The sequence below is a fragment of the Eretmochelys imbricata genome, chromosome 7, assembly GCF_965152235.1.
Source record: "Eretmochelys imbricata isolate rEreImb1 chromosome 7, rEreImb1.hap1, whole genome shotgun sequence".
NCBI lineage: Eukaryota > Metazoa > Chordata > Testudines > Cheloniidae > Eretmochelys > Eretmochelys imbricata.
The window spans coordinates 11,400,785-11,418,169 of NC_135578.1; the positions used below are offsets into that span (position 1 = coordinate 11,400,785).

General features: G+C 38.1%; 1 protein-coding gene across 3 annotated transcripts in view; it reads left to right on the forward strand.

Moving 5' to 3' along the window:
* Nucleotides 1-14,880, forward strand: part of PPP4R2 (protein phosphatase 4 regulatory subunit 2) — a 39,500-nt gene extending 24,620 nt beyond the window's left edge. For all 3 annotated transcript variants that reach the window (XM_077821791.1, XM_077821790.1, XM_077821792.1), the window contains 6 exons: nucleotides 6,145-6,238; nucleotides 8,194-8,231; nucleotides 10,000-10,074; nucleotides 10,411-10,554; nucleotides 11,324-11,592; nucleotides 12,474-14,880. In XM_077821791.1, coding sequence (XP_077677917.1) covers nucleotides 6,145-6,238; nucleotides 8,194-8,231; nucleotides 10,000-10,074; nucleotides 10,411-10,554; nucleotides 11,324-11,592; nucleotides 12,474-12,787 — 934 coding nt within the window. In that variant the 3' untranslated portion in view covers nucleotides 12,788-14,880. The remainder of the gene's footprint in view (nucleotides 1-6,144; nucleotides 6,239-8,193; nucleotides 8,232-9,999; nucleotides 10,075-10,410; nucleotides 10,555-11,323; nucleotides 11,593-12,473) is intronic.
* The last annotated feature ends 2,505 nt before the right edge of the window (nucleotides 14,881-17,385 follow it).

The window sequence follows — 17,385 nt, forward strand, 5'->3', positions numbered from 1 at the left end:
AAACAACCATGTGTTTACTGGTTGTTAAAGTATACTTTTAGCATTTGAAAGATTACTTGTTTGTTTCTCTAGACTACAAAGTGTATTGTTTCTTGCTGCATATTGCTTTTGTAAAAGGACTTTTCTGAAGTTCACTTTTGTTTCATTTAAATAAAACTCTTGTTTTTCATGGGCATCTACTCTCATTTGCTATTTCTTTGTAACGGCTTGATAGCACTTTCTTGAGCTTAAACTGAGTCACAAATTTATCATCCAGTTAATTAGTGTTTTGTTCATTTGCACCAACCACTTACCTGCTGTATTTTCAGCTTATCAGCAAATGGACATGTTGTAGCCTTCCTCCATGTTACCCCTGAGACTGCTAGCTTTAAAGGACTATGATGACCCCTCTTGAGATTCATATGCTGGAGTTAGATCAGTGGTTCTTACCGTCACCGTTCCCTAAGACTGACGTTATTTAAAACATGGACTGTGCTTCAGAATTGAGACTCTTGAAATAAATGTTTTTGCATGTTGAAAGTTTCAAGTACTTTCACATTCAAATTTCTCACTTAAATGCGATGCCAAGAATTTCTACCATGAAACCTACAAATGGTAACATGATGTCTTTTATTCTGCTGGCTGGTATTAATAGTAGTCTAGTTTAAGGAAGTAAAAACTTGTCCTAATGTCTGGGCTTTTTGTTCTATTATTTCAAAGCTGTTTTTTGCTTATGTTACATAGCTTACCTAAGCTCGTAAACCACTCAGAGGAAATGAACAGCTAGGCAACCACCACATCATATAGTTCCAAGACACACTTGACAAAACTTCTGGGTGTCTGAGCCTTTTGCACTGTTAAAATACTGTGGCAACAAAGCAAAATTTTTAAAAGTGTTACTTTAACGCTAAGGAAGAACTCCCAATGCTTTCCTCATGTGTTCTTTAAAAGTGGAAACCAGCTAGTGTCACTAGATGGAAAAACCGGAAGACGTATAATTATTGCCTTTAAACAAATGCTAAAATTCAAAACTTTTCACAACCAGGAATGAAATAAACCATGTAGCAATTCATATATAACTTTGTTCTAACGAGGCTATGATTCTGAAACTTCTTAAGTAATCATTGTCCAGTGATTTGTATCTAAAGCAACATATAACACAAACAGGCTGCAGTTTGTACAATCTGATACCTGATTTGCTCTGTCACTATCAGTTAATTAAATTGATTCAGTTTAACAAATTCGAGACCAGTTCTACACTCAGGCCTGTACTACACAGCAATACATATAATTCAAAGGCTTAAAAATATGGTATACGTATCCTGCTCCATAAAGCCCATGATTCTGATAAATCCCATGATAATGAAGACCTTAGCAATGTACTGTTTCTGTTGGCAAAGTAAAAAATAACACTAAGTTACTAGAGTTGTTCCATAAAATACATGTGAATTTTTTGTTAATGTGATGTTAGACACTCGAACGTAAATAAAACTCAATTCTGTGTCCTCAGGTTCATCAGTCTCTATTGTTGAGCTATCCTTTCCTGCTCCTGACAACCAGGCAGCAGCAACCAATCAGATGAAGATTTCATATCACCACTACAACACCAGTATGTTCTTGCCTCTGTCTGTCAGGCTCTCCTACAGACACCACTTCTCTTTTAAGAATGCAGGGTTTTTTCCTCCCTCATTGGGATAACGGATTCTCTATTTTATCTATACCGTTGCTGTCACTTAATGAACTCCTTGGAAAATCTTGACTCCAGAGAGCACCAGTTGCCCAGAGCAGTTATTTTCAGGCCTTTTACCATTTTTGTTCATGGATCTTCTTATTCAGATCATTGCAAGGTAGCCTAACAGAAAATGTGGATGCTTATTGTGACCCTGACCTAACAGGGTTTTTCCTGTCCTTGCTTCTAGGATGCATAAGATAGGAAGAAAAAGGGCATATTTAATCTTTCCTCTTCATCTGTAAAGGAAGACATCATGCAAAAGCAGTTACTAAGAGATGATTGCCTTCTCTGGGTAATCAGTGACTTTGGATGAAATGGCTTTGACAGACAGAATAAGTATGCTTTTTCTTTCAGGTGGCTGCATAGTGACATGGCAGTGCTTGTTTAAACCCAAAATATCAGTTTGTATCCATCTGACATTGTATGGGTGTAGGGCCAGATTCTCCTGCCACATTTAAGAAACTTATATGCCAAAGAGACTCTTAAGAAGTTTCCCATGTCCATTTTCCCCTTTCCTAGTAAATTGTGAATACTTCCAAAACTAACCACTGGAGGTGTATGGCTCATGGAAAATTCTTTACAACAAGAAGTAAACTCTTCAGTAGTACAAATAGGGTTAATTTTCAGATGTATTCTTTGCACTCTTGCTAGTCTGAGTTAGGTTCTGGCTTTTCAGCACTCATTCCAACACACTGGTGGAGGTATGCTGTCTGTCTGTCTGTTTTTAAATAGAGGTAGGCTTCCTTAATCTTTGATATTTTTGGATGAGTACTCGTCCTCAGTTGTGATTATTGGGTTAGGAGGACTGTTTTTTGGGTACCTTACAGAAATATCCATGTTAGAATATACAAATTTTGTCTTTGCTCACCTTTATAACAGTCATATGACCAACTAAAGGAGTTTCTCCACATCTTTTCTTCAGTCCCTTTTTGCTTAATACACTACAACATGGCTGTCATGATCAGGCTCTCTTTACAGCACCCTGACCAATGGCACTGGGAAGTGCAGTTCTGATAATTTTCACTTGATTATGGAATTCCTAATCCCTTTGCTCACTTGAAGAAATTTTATTATGCGGTTTTTGCATGGATTTAACTAAGAGTTTAGAAACCTATTTAGTAAAATAGGTGCAACTTCCTCAGTACACTCACTCTTAAATTCGTTTGAATGTCCGTGCACAAAGTTGCACTGATTTTTTTAAAATTGGTTTAAAGCCACACCTTTAATTTTTGTAATATGTACTTGTATATGACTTTTACATAGTTCACTGTAGCTGAGATGTCGTTGCCTGCATATTAAAAAAGTCGTCAAAAAACAGTAACTCAATGTCAGCTTATTGTAAAGCACATACTATGATGTGTGGTGCCATCTACTGTGCATTAAACAAAGTTCGCTATTTGATAGATGCTTTGAAGGGAACAGGGTTGCTGTTGGCCAGAACACAGATTACAGTGTAGGTTAAAATAAAAAATTGGAATGTACAATTTACTTTGAAGCTGCAAATCTTGCATTTTATGGGGTTTGATATCACCTCAGTAAGCTGAATGCCACTGAGTTTCATAAACTATTTCATATATTAGTCTTTCAAATTGTATTCCAAATATATCCAATAAATATTAAAAATAAGTTAACAAGATTCTACAAATCTTCACTTTTTTTTAATATGCTACTACTTAAACTATAGGTCTTTGTAAATGGATGTTTAAGCAGACAGGTCATTTGAATTTACTGTTTAAAGATTAGCTGTTACAACCTTTGGTAGTCGAGTACTGTTCTGTCCCTCCCACCACCCCAAAAAAGTACCCAAAAAATAAGCAGCAGTTATATCTTTATGCGGCTCTGCACAGGTTTAGATATGCAGTACATATATGGGTGAGTTCACAAATCAATTAACTCCTCCTGCACACTTACCAAGATTGGAGATGGGAAGAGTGAGTGAAACTACCAACAAGGGGAGCAAATTGAAGAGTCTGTCCATGGCAGAGGTTTTCTGGTTTAGCATCTCTGTGAGTAAAGTTATTAAACACCTTGGCCAAAACTTGATGAAACACCAGGTATAACTTAATCCATAGCAAAGATGTTCTGAGCGATATTAACAGGAAGTGAACCCTCACAGTCTCAAGGACATTCTCATTGAGTAAATTGAACCGAAAGGAATACATGAGTTCATTTTAGTCGAACTATGTAGGGATCCAAGTTAGAAAAAACAGTCTAAATATAATTTTGGTCGATGGTAGGCAGATGAGGGGTCAAACACCTGGTGGACAAGTAAAATATGCCTGCCATAACATTCACTAAATACTAAATTCCTTCCTTTCAACTTACTTTTTTTGATACAAAAGAAATTTACAGTGAAGGTCTGGTCTGGGAATATTCTTGTCCTCTTGTTTTATCGCTCCTGTAGCCTCACATGTATTTAATTCTCTACCATTTGAAGGAGCTATGTACTGACCCATAAAGATTAGCCTGTCATACTGACAGTCTTTTTGTTCTTCAGGAGTGAAATAAAGATGAGATTCTGTCATGGTTTAGGTGTATGATAATAATAAATATTGATTAATCCACAATACAGTTGATATGCATCATCTCTGAGGTATTTGGAGGTAGATATGTTGACAACATGCCAAACATAGGGATTTCTCCTAGATTCTGTTTTACAACATACCTCTTAGTTGTTTCAGGTTATGGTTTATATACCTTCCACTGTACCATAACACATGGTAGAATCTGCAAAACACATTAAAATGGGTGATATTTAGTCTGGTTCAATTTCTGTTTATAGGAAAGGCATTGGCCCTTAAGAGCTTTCCAATAGAATTAATGCCAGTAACTACTCTCACTGGTTGAACATGGTTTCTTCTGGCATATTCTTGGTGAAAAATCAGATCAGTGAATATTTGAACAAGATCTGTTTTTTATTTAATGAAGTAGGCATAAAATTATGCTCTTCTAGCTTGTTGAGTGATTTACCCATTGCAAACTTGAATTCATTAATTTTTTTTTATAACAATTAGTTCTCTAATTTCTGAGTAACACAGTTGTAACAGTTCCGTAGTAGGGATGGAATCGTGTTGAGTGTGTGTATAAACTGTTTGGGTGTAATTTTTTAAAATTTCCTACATATATAAAATATAATTCTAATGCTTCACATTGTACTAAGCACTTTGTGTTCCAAGTGTAATGACTTCAAGCTCAGACAAATTCAGTTAGTAGAATGCTTAAAAAGCAGTACTGCATTCCTGTACCATAATTCAAAAGTTTTGCTAGATGCTGATAATTGTGTAACAAAATAGATTTACTGTAAATGTATATTAATAAATATTGCTACGGGAAATGCATGTAAGATCAGCTAACCTTAAATATTTGATCCTGTTATGCATTGCTAAAATGAAAAATTTCAGTTGATCTTGTTAGTGTTTGTGTAAAATCCAATTACAAAATTGCTAGACAGAGGACACATTTGTATGAACAAAATATTATATGAGTATATAGCCCTGTCCTATCTCAATGCAGCAGAAAAACTAATCATACTTGTTTTAGATAGATCACCAGATCTGAATGTGTAGATACCATATTTTTCTGAACTATTATTAACTGGCTGTACTACTTACAAAATTTAATGCATTTCCTATAAACTGTAAAATCAAAAGTCTTGAGAATCACTTTTTATTTTTGCCAGATCTAGGAGTGTGAATCTTTAATTGTTTTAAAGCATTTTTTACTGTTGCTGTTTCACATATTTTGTTAACCTCATAATTTACCCAATAAAAGTAGTTTTAAACTGTGACTGATTTTGGTTTCCTGAATTGAAATCTACATGTAACTTAATTATTGAATACAGTGTGCTTAGTGAATTGTGATTTTTGGAATGATGTCTTTTGGATGTTAGTTAGTTTTGGTGGAGGATGTATTGCCCAAAAGTGTGTGCTGTGTTTTCGAAGTGTTTATGCAAACTGAGAAACGTAAATCAGAGATTAAAGCTATGTGCAGGTGGAGCTAAAGGTGTGATTCCCAGCCTGCATAGACATAATTGCAGTACTAATTGAGCTACTTGCTAAAAATGGTAGCATAGATGCAGTAGCATAGGAAGCGGCAAGCAGTGGCATGGGCTAGCTGCCCCAAGTACATATCCACAGCGTGTGCGTGCTCGGGACAGCTAGCCCATGCCATGGCTGCCCATGCTACTTTGGCTGCACTACCATTTTTAGCATGCTAGCTCAATGAGAACTGACAAGACATGATCTGGGAATTACACCCCTACCTCCAAGTGCAGAGGAAGCCAACTGTCCTTTTACTGCAAGCTTTCAGTGAAATTCTACTTCCTCTGTTTGGACCTTTTTCAGCCTGCAGGGATAGCAATAATGCAGTTGCTTCCTAGCAGCCTTTTACCCATTAAGTACCGTTTACATTGTTCTATATGTATTTCATTGCAGTATCCCCTTTACTATTCAGCGACTTTGTGAGTTGCTGACAGATCCAAGGAGGAACTATACAGGAACAGACAAGTTTCTTAGAGGAGTGGAAAAGGTATGTCTTCCTTTCAGAGGCATTGGAGCTAAACTGTAACTACCCACTATATAATATTTAAATGACTCCCAAAGTTTTATTGGCTTCATTATGGCTATAATAGCAACTCCGATTTGGTTAATTTTTTTAAAAAGATAACTGCAAAAAGTTATTCTATATTTGCTTTTGGGTCAAAAACATTTAATTCCAGGATTAAGGCTGTCTCTGTTAATCAGTTTGTAATGCTCCAATATTGCAGTTTATGTAGGATTTAATATCGCTCACTGTTCTGAGCCCCCACTGCTAAATAATGGAGCGATATGCAACCATGTAAGTTATCAGGTCTGGGCAGTTCTTCCTTCCTTGCTTTGAGTTTGAATCAAACTCAAAAGCTGAAGGAGAGATTTTTGTTTTTCAGATCTCATTTTTTAGCACATTAAAACCCTCATTAAATGCATACAGAACTTGTTTGGTAGTATTTATATAGTGTTTTCCAAAAGCATGCAGTACTACTTCCAAAATTAATGTCAAACTGTCATTCTCCTGGGAGGGCCAAGTTACATTTAGGGCATGTGTAAATCATCATGGATTGCAAATTAGGGCCCCATACTGCTGCTGATCTATAGTGGATCTGGCACTGATCCTTTTGGCTGGTTTCAGGGTAGATTATAGCCCTCATCTAGTAGCTAAATTTTTATCTCGTAAAGCTGATGTAGTGTTCAGCAGTGAGTGGAAAAATTATGCAATCCATTTCTTTAGTTGCACCACTGTTTCTGCATGCCATTGTGTGTGCAATGCCATTGTGTTTCTTTGTGCATGCCATTGTGTGTGCAATTGCAGTAATATGATATTAGCAAATGTGGCTCTTGATCACTGATATCTAAAACGAAAACCCCATTGAAATGAATGAAACAAGCCTTAAGGGTGCTCTAGACTTTGACAGTGCTACATTTGTTCATGTTCAGAAGGTATTTAAAATTGTAAGTTACAGACTTAGGCACTCCAGTTTGAAAATCTTGGCCTTGATTTTTTTTTTTTTGAAGTGTGTATTTTACAGTCTGCTTTTTATCATGGGGGAGCAAGAACAGTCTGACACATACATTGAATTCTCTAGTTTTCTAACAAAGGTGTCAGACTACCAATCAGAGCTTTCTACTATCTGTGTTGATCTGTCGAAAGATGATCATGTTGCTGGACCATATTTTGTGCTGTAATTAGTAGCAACCAACACGCATACTGGAGCACTATAACATTGTTTGTTATCTTTAATTGCTAATTCAGAAATCCCTATTGTATGGTTCTTATAATGCACACTAAAAACTGCATTGGGATAGTCCTCTTGTATATGCATTAGCTATCTTTCAAACAATAATCAGCCATTTTTCTGAAATAAAAAAATGGTCTCATACCTTTTTCACACAGGTTTTTTCTGAAATTCTCACTGTTGCTGTAGCACTAGTGAAGCCCTGCCTGGGCTATGACTGGTGGGAGTACTAGTATAAACCAGCAGCTGGTCATTACATGACATAGGGTAAAAACTGTTATAGCTTTGCTGCCTACCACTAGTGAAGAGCACTGGCAGCAGGTTGGGATTTTCACAGTTCCACGTGGAGTATCCGCTTAATGTAATCGAAACATCTAAGTTACAAACCTCACCAAAATGTGGTTTGAATTCCTTTGACCTCTACTGTAGCATATTGAAATTGCAATGTGGTGGAAGTCTTGTTTGGTTTGTATTCTTCACAATAGCAAAGCACATTTACCACTGAGGATTTTAGGAGGTAGAAATTATTTCCAAGGTTGTTTTTGACTTCAGAATTATCTAATTTAAAGTTCTATAGAGAATATTACCTTTATCAGCTAGAATTTTTTAAATACAGCTGTCGTGTCTTAATCGTCAAGTTTACAAGTTCTATCAGGATCAGAAATGTTTAATTTTTTTGCTTCTAAACTCTCTACATTTTTTTGTATTACAGAATGTCATGGTTGTCAGCTGTGTATACCCATCTTCAGAGTAAGCATAGATTTACTTCAACTACTTAAAGATTTGGGATTATATTAGGAGGGTTTTTTTGTATGTTCTCCTTGTTGCTGGCAGTAATGGTGTATCCCCTTGCCAACAATAAGATATGCACTACAAAAATTCATCTTCCATGTCAATGGGTTAAACAAATGCCCTTCAAAATCTCACAAACTTTGTGTGGCAAAAGAGGTGATGTCCTGCAGACATATACTGCTTGCTGGTCTATCTGTGTAGTAACTTTGGGATGAAAAACAAGCTTCTGAGCCAAAATTTACAGCACGGTTTATTAATCCAAAACAATATATGTGAGTGCATTAAACAATACCTGTGTTAGAACTGCATCATCCCCACTCTTATACTAATGTTTTGTCAGTCTTTGCAATACTCTTTTCCTCTTCAGAAATTAATTCCTTCGGCAAAAATACGCTCTGAACAGCAACTTGGCATACAAAGTAATGCTTAGTGGGGGCACAAAGATGGGGTTAGTTTGGGTCTTTTTAGAAACAAACATTGAGGCAAAAGTGAAAGATTCAAAGATTAGACTCTCATTTGAACTGAACCAAAGGGAGTATAGATTCCTGCCTTCCACAGCTCGTTTCAAGAGAGGATTCTCACATCATCCATCCCACTACTAGCAGGGTTGCCCTACAGTAGGTAGTTTAGTGCTCCTATGACATCTTGTGCTGTTCATTTATTTAGATAAAACTAGATTAAGTCTGAGTGCCTGGAAGATTGCAAAGTAAAGTACGGGATGTAGAGACAATGAAGGGGCGGAGAAAGGGAGTAATTAAAAATCAAAATCTACAGTTGTACGAAAGAGGAAAAACAGACTTCAGAAAAGTGGCTGTAGGGCCAGTTGAGTTGTCTAGAAGAGGAAGGTCCACGTTATCTTCTACTTCAGTCTGTCTTTCTGGGCCTGCAAAAGCTACTTTCCCAACTGTACGAGAAGCCCCCCGTCATCATACTAATTTGAAGAATGTAGGTAAAGCACAGAGACAAGCTCTTCCAATGCCAATATCTTAAGATGAGGCTGTAGAATCATAGAAATGTTGAACTGGAGGGGACCTTGATAGGTCATGTAGTCCAGTCCCCTGCAGTGAGGCAGGACTAAGTATTAAAATTACAGTACTGTGCCCTGTCATAACAGTTAAGGATGTCACACGGGCATGTGAAAACACCACTCATCACAAGTTAGAACCTGAAGGATGTTGAATGGGATCAGCTAGTGTAGGATCTGAAGGCATTCTTGCTGGATCAGCACCTATTCTGTGTGGAGAGTATTATCCTCCAAAGGGTGTGGTGTAATGGGGGAACTGACCTTTAATGAAGGCCTAGTGTGGTGGTGGTTTTATCTTTTGCATTTATCCCAGTCACGCATGGCCAGTAGACACAGTTCCTGCCCACAGAGTTTAAAATCTAAAGCCCCAATCCAGCAAACACTTACACATACACTTCACTTTAAATATGGGTATGGTCACAATTGAAGATAAATTATGCCTTTTATTTTATTATTTAAAGGAAATTAGAGGATGTCAAGGAAGATATTTGGGGCATAAGAAGCAAAGGCAAATGACATTTAATCACATAATGGATGTTGAAGTCAATTTAGTTGTAAACAAAAAAACCCAGTGTATAGGAATATATTATTTAAATCTAGTAACTTGTAATTACTTTTAATCAAGGAGAATTTTTTAAAAATCGCCTTCTGTGAACTCAGGAACCTTAAATTGCTAAGTATAATATTTTTGATTTCTTGTAGGAAAAATAATTCCAATAGTTTAAACAGGATGAATGGTGTTATGTTTCCAGGAAACTCACCAGGTTATTCAGAGAGGTAAGTTGAACAGTTTCAGGAGGCAACATCTACTTGGGTGGGGGTGTGATAGGATGAAGAAATCTTTTATGGTTTTTGGAAGCACCTAGCCCAGACATCCTGCCATAATAGTGTATTACAGAATGCCACTGATGCTTTAAAATCATTTTTAATCCAGTTCATATACAGGTGGACTTTACTGATTTTGCATGATGGGATGTATGTTGGATTTTGGGCTAAATAATTGTGTTGAAAATTAAAATACTCTAGTATATTCCTTTTCCAGGATTTCTGAATCTAGAGTATATTTTAATTGTTTAATCAAAAAGGATTAAAAAATGAATTGTATTTTTTTAGATCTAATATAAATGGTCCTGGAACTCCTAGACCAGTAAATCGACCGAAGGTTTCCTTGTCAACTCCTATGACAACAAATGGTTTGCCTGACAGCACAGACAATAAAGAATCAAACTTGCAGCAAAAGGAAGACAAAAACCTCAGGTTTGTGCGGAGTAATTCGTATTGAATATTTCATTATTCTCATGCTTTACATTTACAATTTTGTAAATATTTTAAAGCAAAATGTCCCTTTGGTAAGGATCAGTTAATCAATAAGACATTTCAAAAGGATTATGGTAAATGCTCAGCTCTATTAGATATGTACTTGCTACTTTTTGTTTACTGACCTAATATATGCAAAGTGAAGATTTGTATTGGACTGTGACTCTCCAATAGAATTGTTTAGTTAAAGATGTTCCTCAGCTTTACTTGCTGAGTTTTTATACATAGTCCAGCTCTTTTCTGATTGTGTAGATATCTAGTAAAAAAAAAAAAAAAAAGTGTGATTGACAAATGAATAATGTTGAGTTAAGCGGGGATCCTAAGTTTCCATATTAAACTACTGTCAGGATGGTATGCTAAAACCAGTACATTTAAAATCATAAATGCTTGTTACTTATAGATCTGCCTTTCCTCAAATTATAATAAACCATAATCCAGACCCACCATACATCAGCCCAATTATGCAGCCCCTTCCCAAATGCTGGAAAAAAGAGTGGTCTTGACCTCATGCCTGAAAATTTAATAAATCTGGGCTTTAGCCAATAATGAGCAAATTGAGTTCTTCAGGGTAGGACCTCTGCTGGAGAATACCTTGCAAATAACGTTCTCCCATATGCTGCTCTGTTGATCTCAGATAAGCAGTATGAGAAATGAGGCAAGATGTGGAATGTTTTTTGGTACTCACGCATGGCTTCTTTGGGTCTTACAGTGAATTACCAGCATCTGAATCAGAAGGTACTCAAGGCAGCCCTATAAAAAATAAGCACCCTGAAGATGATCCTGTGGAAGCAGAGGGACATGAAGTAAAAAGACTTAAATTTGACAAAGAAGGGGAAGCAAGAGAGACATCTAACCAAACTGCCTCCAGTGAAGTCTCTTCAGTCATGGCAGAAGAAACTGAAACATCTTCTACACCTCAGAATAAAGAAAAAGATACTAGCTGTACAAGACAGCATTGTACAGAGGAAGAGGAAGAAGGTATTTCAGATTTACCCATATATGTGTAATGTTTTGCTAGGGACAGGGAATCCTCTAGGTTGTATCTAGATCTGCTTTGGGACCTTCCTTCTCTTGAGGATGCCTGATTGGGGTGGGGGCTACACTTGACAGTCAGTGTTGTTCCTAAATTACAGCAAAGTGAACGTAAGGTGATTCTTGTCCTTGAAGCTAAGCTTCACACAGCAATTTGTAACTCTCTCAAACAGTGCCAGAGTAGCAAGTCAAAAACCTAACAGCCTTGTGAGTTGTAATGCTGAGTACTACCCAGAGGGCCCTGAAGCTGGCACTAGTGCAGAGTAAACAAATACATATATCTAGAAGACACTGGCATGAATTTGTATCCATGTTGCACTGCAGATTCTTCCTCTTCTGTTCTGATTCCCTATATTCAAGGTTCACAATGTAGCTTGTAAAATATCCTGCTGGGTGAAATCTTTGATGTCCACATTGGGTTCAAAACAATTTTGGGTTCTCACAACGAATATCAAGAAGGCTGGATACTCTTGGGAAAAGATAAGGGAATGTGAGGAAGTAAGAAAAGCCCATTCATGGTTTAAAAGTTTCTCTGTATAAAGTCATAAGGTTTAATGGTGTCAGACTACATTCATGTTTATATTGTAAATATGGTATATAATATGGTGTTGTGGAAGTTGTTAACTTTAGTATTTTTAAGGCGGTTCAGAGTTTAAAATTTACATCAACTCACTTTCTATAGAGGAAAAATAGATTAATGCATTTTTATAGTCTAAATCAGTTTCCTAGTGTAAATGTTTAGGTATTCAAAGTGACTTAATACTATTGTTGACTTGTTTAAAAAGAATGTATTGTTAACACTAAGTCATTAATGTAAATGTTTTCAGAGTCCTTCATGTCCCCAAGAGATGTTGCTCCAGAAAGGAAAGATCAAGAAAAAGACACTGAATCCTTAACTGTGAATGAAGAGACGTCTGAGGAGAATAATCAAATGGAGGAATCTGACCAGTCTCAAGTAGAGAAGGTTTTATGTTCTGAAGACAGTGAAAATAGTGGATCTGTCATTAGGGGAGCTGACTGCAGTGAAACTGAAGATTTAGGATCATATGCCAGTGAAACTCCTGAAACTTCATCAGAGACCCCTATGGAAAACAGTGATGAAGCCACAGAAGCTGCAGAAGAACCTATGGAGCAAGACTAATAATTTAAATACACTTAGATGCAGTATTTTCCATAAGGCTCTGGTTTTACACTGTATAAATAATTTTATGTAATAAAGTGGACCTTTAGTTTTACAAGAGAAGCAGGTTGTAAAATAAACGTCTCCATGGATCGAACCCTGAAAGAGTACATGTTAAGAACTGTGAATACCAGCTCCTTCAGGTCCTGCTTACCGCTGACTTTTTGGTTTGGTCAAATCAGTGGTTTGTGTATAGTTTTTTTTTTTTATTTAGAATAAAAGTTTTTAAACTGGAAGGTAATAATTATAATTTTGACAACTTTTTTGGAGATTACCACATTTAGTTATATGTACGCAAGAAAGCTTTTTGTCTTGTCTTTCTCTGACAGCTATAGCAGTTACTTCATATTTTGGTTACAGTTTCAACATTAACTTGTGAATTATAGGGTTCCATGCTGGTTTCCAGACTTTTATTTGACTACATACTATGAAACCTTAATTTGTGTGTTTAAAATGTTACTTTATACAGACACACACACACACTGAGACACACACACACACTCTTTCTCTCTCTATTCTAAGGGGGGAAATGTTATATTTTTCTGTTTCTACAAAAGATGAATGCAATGTACACTTTTTCTATTGGAAAAGACTGAGTTCACCTCTCAAGGCAGTTTTTTGCCTCTGAATAAACCAAATAAAATCTGGCCCATATGAAACACTGGAAATCTTAGCATTGTTGGAAACACCAGGGGAAACACATTCCAAGAAAACTGTTCAGACTACAACACTTTTATATACTTCTGAGGTGCCTGAGTGAAAGGATTTCATTTATTTATGAGAAAATGTGCTTTATGTGGAGAACGGAGTAATCAAAACTTGATCTTAAATTTTTGTAGGTGGAATGTTTGCAAACCTAATAACACAATCTCAGAAAAATTGGACAGCTACTTGCTGTTTGAATGCTTCTCAGAGCATTGTGAATATTAGTTTCTTTCAAAATTCTAATGTAGGCAAATGTCATTGGTATGGTACACCACTGTATTGGAAGAATTAATATATTACCTTAGTTATGTACCTGAGCTAAATAACTAAACGTTTTAGGGGTGCATAGAAATCACCATAATTTGTATAACATTTTGGAAGTGAACTAAATATTTTTGAACATGCTACTTTGACAGCCAGTGTTACATTTTTTTTTCCAAACCAGTTCAAAGCACAACTACTGCTTTAAACTCACAATGTTTTCAAATTCCCATATTTAAAGACATGCAAGCTGCAACCTCCCAGTCACAATTACTGGCTGCCAAATTTATACCTGTTTCTTCAACTGTATCTTTTTGATATTTAGAGTTTTTAAATTTCTGTAAAGTAGACTTTTGTAGATTGTAATGAGTGCTCACTGCCATTGTGAAACGGTATATAATTGTATAATTTCTGTGTGTAAACTGAATGCTTGGGCTTTCAATACAGTATTCATATAAAGCAATAAATATTAATGTTATAAAACATTCGAGTACATTTTTATCACAATATAAAAGGATCCTATTTTTTAGTTGAAGTTCAGATTCCTGAAGTACAAAAATGACCTCCAAAAATGCATGCTAACAGTTTCTTGTTCTATGTGGTATGCTTTATATATACGTTTGGGGAAATACAGGTTTTGAATAATACCAGAATAATTTGGCTCAGTTTGTATATTTGTAAGGTAATGTACTACTTACTGACTTTGCTTGCCCATCAAGTTCAAAGCAGACACGATGTATTCAGGGGAGAGGCTTGTTTATAAAATAAATAAAAATCCTATTGATTAGTGTTCCCTAGACAGAACGGAAATCAAACATTAACAGCTTGTTTTCTTTCATTGTGCTGAAGGGTTGGATATGTATCATAAAAATGAAAGGACTGAACCAAAATGTTGGAATTAGGAAAGTTTTTCAAAAATGACGTAACATAGTGACATCTTACCTTTTTTTGTTTTTTTGGAAATTTTTTTGCAAATATTTTGCCAATGAGAACAAAATTTTAAAATTTTTAAGTTTAGATATTTCTGAAATTTTCTTTAGAATGTTTATTTGTGAAAATATTGTCAATAAACCTATTCTTTAAGCACCTATGACCTTTTGATATGTTTATTTTAGCAAATGTTTAGTGTTGCAGAACTGTTAAACTCGCTTGAATAACTTTGAGATATGTATCCCCTTGTAAATCGGCAAATGTTGCTTTTTTGCCATGAGAATAACTACTACTAAAGCAGGGGTGGGCAAACTACAGCCCGTGGGCCGGATCCGGCTCACGGGATTGCCACCCCCGGGGCGCCACTCCCCTGGGAGAGGAGGGCAAAGAGCTCTGTACTTGCTTGTGGATACCTCCCCCATAGCTCCCATTGGCTGGGAATGGGAAACCGCAGCCAATGCGAGCTTTGGGGGAGGTACACACAGGTGTGCGGAGCTCTCTGCTCCCCCTCTCCCCCTCCCCGCAGGGGGCTGCAGGGATGTTGTGCTGGCCACTTCCTGGAGTGGCGAGGGGCTGGGGCCAGGGCAGGCAGGCAGGAAGCCTGCCCTGGCCCCAGAGCCTCTCCAGGTAAGTGGTTCCGGGCTGCAGCACTCACCCCAACCCCCTTCCCTGAGCCCCCTCGTACACCCTGCACTCCTCCTCCTCCCCAACCCCTTGCCCTGAGCCCCTTTCTGCACACCGCACCTCCTCCCACACCCCGCATTCCCGCTCGTGCTCCAACCCCCTGCCCCAGCCCTACATTCATGGCTCTGCAAGCAATTTCCCCCACCCAGATGTGGCCCTTGGGCCAAAAAGTTTGCGCACCCCGTGCTATAACATAAGACTAACCATAGCATAAGTGCCACAGCAGCCAGGTCTAAGCTTTAATAGTGATGCATAGTATCCAGACTTTTTAATTTAAAAAAAAAAAAAAGTTCTTTAATGTAGCAACTGTAGTTAGTGTGTCATCTTATACACCATATATTCTGCATGTTGACTCAGTGTTTGTGGCCTTACGTATGAAAGACTAACGCTAGCTCAAAACTAGCATAGGACTCCTCTTAGAATAGCTGGCTGCTCCTTGTAAGTGAGGGTGGCCAATAAATTGTTTTTTTTTTTAAAAAAGAGATGGCACATTACATACATAAATTAAGCATGTAGCTTAATACTAAAATAGCTTGTACATGATGTATGCACTTGTGGTATTTGTAGGTATTAATCTTTTAAAAAAAAAATAAAATCAAGCCGTAAGCGTGGAGATAGGGAGTACATGTAATTACATGCATTTATAATGGTAGGAAACACGGGTTGTCTACGCAGTCATAGACATTAGAGATCTGATGATGCCTCTGCTTTGGAATCACTGAATACAATTACTAGCATGTGCAGAATGTTATCAGTGTGTGAACTTACTTGTGCTATTTTGTAATTAACCGGTGTTTAAATGCAGATATACTTAAAAGCAATCACCACTTGCTGGATGATGTGTATTCAAACATCAGTTTACTTTTAGTCCAGGGGTGGGCAAACTTTTTGGCTTGAGGGCTACATCCAGGGTGGGGGTGGGGAGAATTACTTGCAGGGCCGTGAATGTAGAGCTGGGGCAGCGGGTGGGAGTGCAGGGTGTGGTGTGCAGGAAAGGGCTCAGGGCAAGGGGTTGGGGCGGGTGCAGGGTGTACAGGGGAGGGGGTTGGAGTGTGGGAGGGGACTCAGGGCAGTGGTGCAGGGAGATGTGTGGAGTGTGGGAAGGGGCTCAGGGCGGTGGTGCAGGGAGGTGTGCGGAGTGTGGGAGAGGGCTCAGGGCAGGGGGTTTGGGCTCCAGCTCAGTGCTGCTTACCTGAGCGGCTCCAGGGTGACAGTGGGGCCGGGGCAGGCTCCCTGCTGGCCCTGGCCCCACGCTGCTCCGGGAAGCAGCCAGCACAATGTCCCTGTGGCCTTGGGGACGGGGGACAGAGAGCTCTGCATGCCTGTGGGTACCTTCCCTGAAGCTCCCATTGGCTGCGGTTCCCCATTCCCAGCCAATGGGAGCTTTGGGGGAGGTATCCACAGGCAAGTGCAGAGCTCTCTGTCCCCCCTCTCCCAGGGGCTGCAGGGTTGTGGTGCCGGACCGGGGCTGGCAATCCCACGGGCCGCGTCCAAAGCCCTGACAGGCCGGATCCAGCCCATGGGCCGTAGTTTGCCCACCCCTGTTATAGCTTTAAATATTCATGCTTCAAATGTTTATACTATCATAGGGTAAAGCTGAAGATGGAATAAAGCCCGTTAGTTTCTCTGCAGTGGAATTAGAATTTGGAGTTGATATTTTTAAATGTAGCAATTTGAAGCCTTTTAAGGGAAACTGTAGGTGCCCATCACCTCTCAGGATCAGGTTCTTGGACATCAGTCTAATGGATCTGATGGAGTGCTTTGACCTGCTCACACCTTCAATATTGTCCATTTATGATTCCAGAATCTGTGGGCCTACATGAACGAATTCCACTTTACAGAACAAAAAGGGATAAATAGCTCTTTATTTCACAAATTGAATTCGTGATAAGACCCAAACCCTTCAGTTATGCCCTTCTTTGGATTATCCAATGCAAAAGCAAAACCAAACTATGCGTGTTCATCGCTCCAGTATGGTA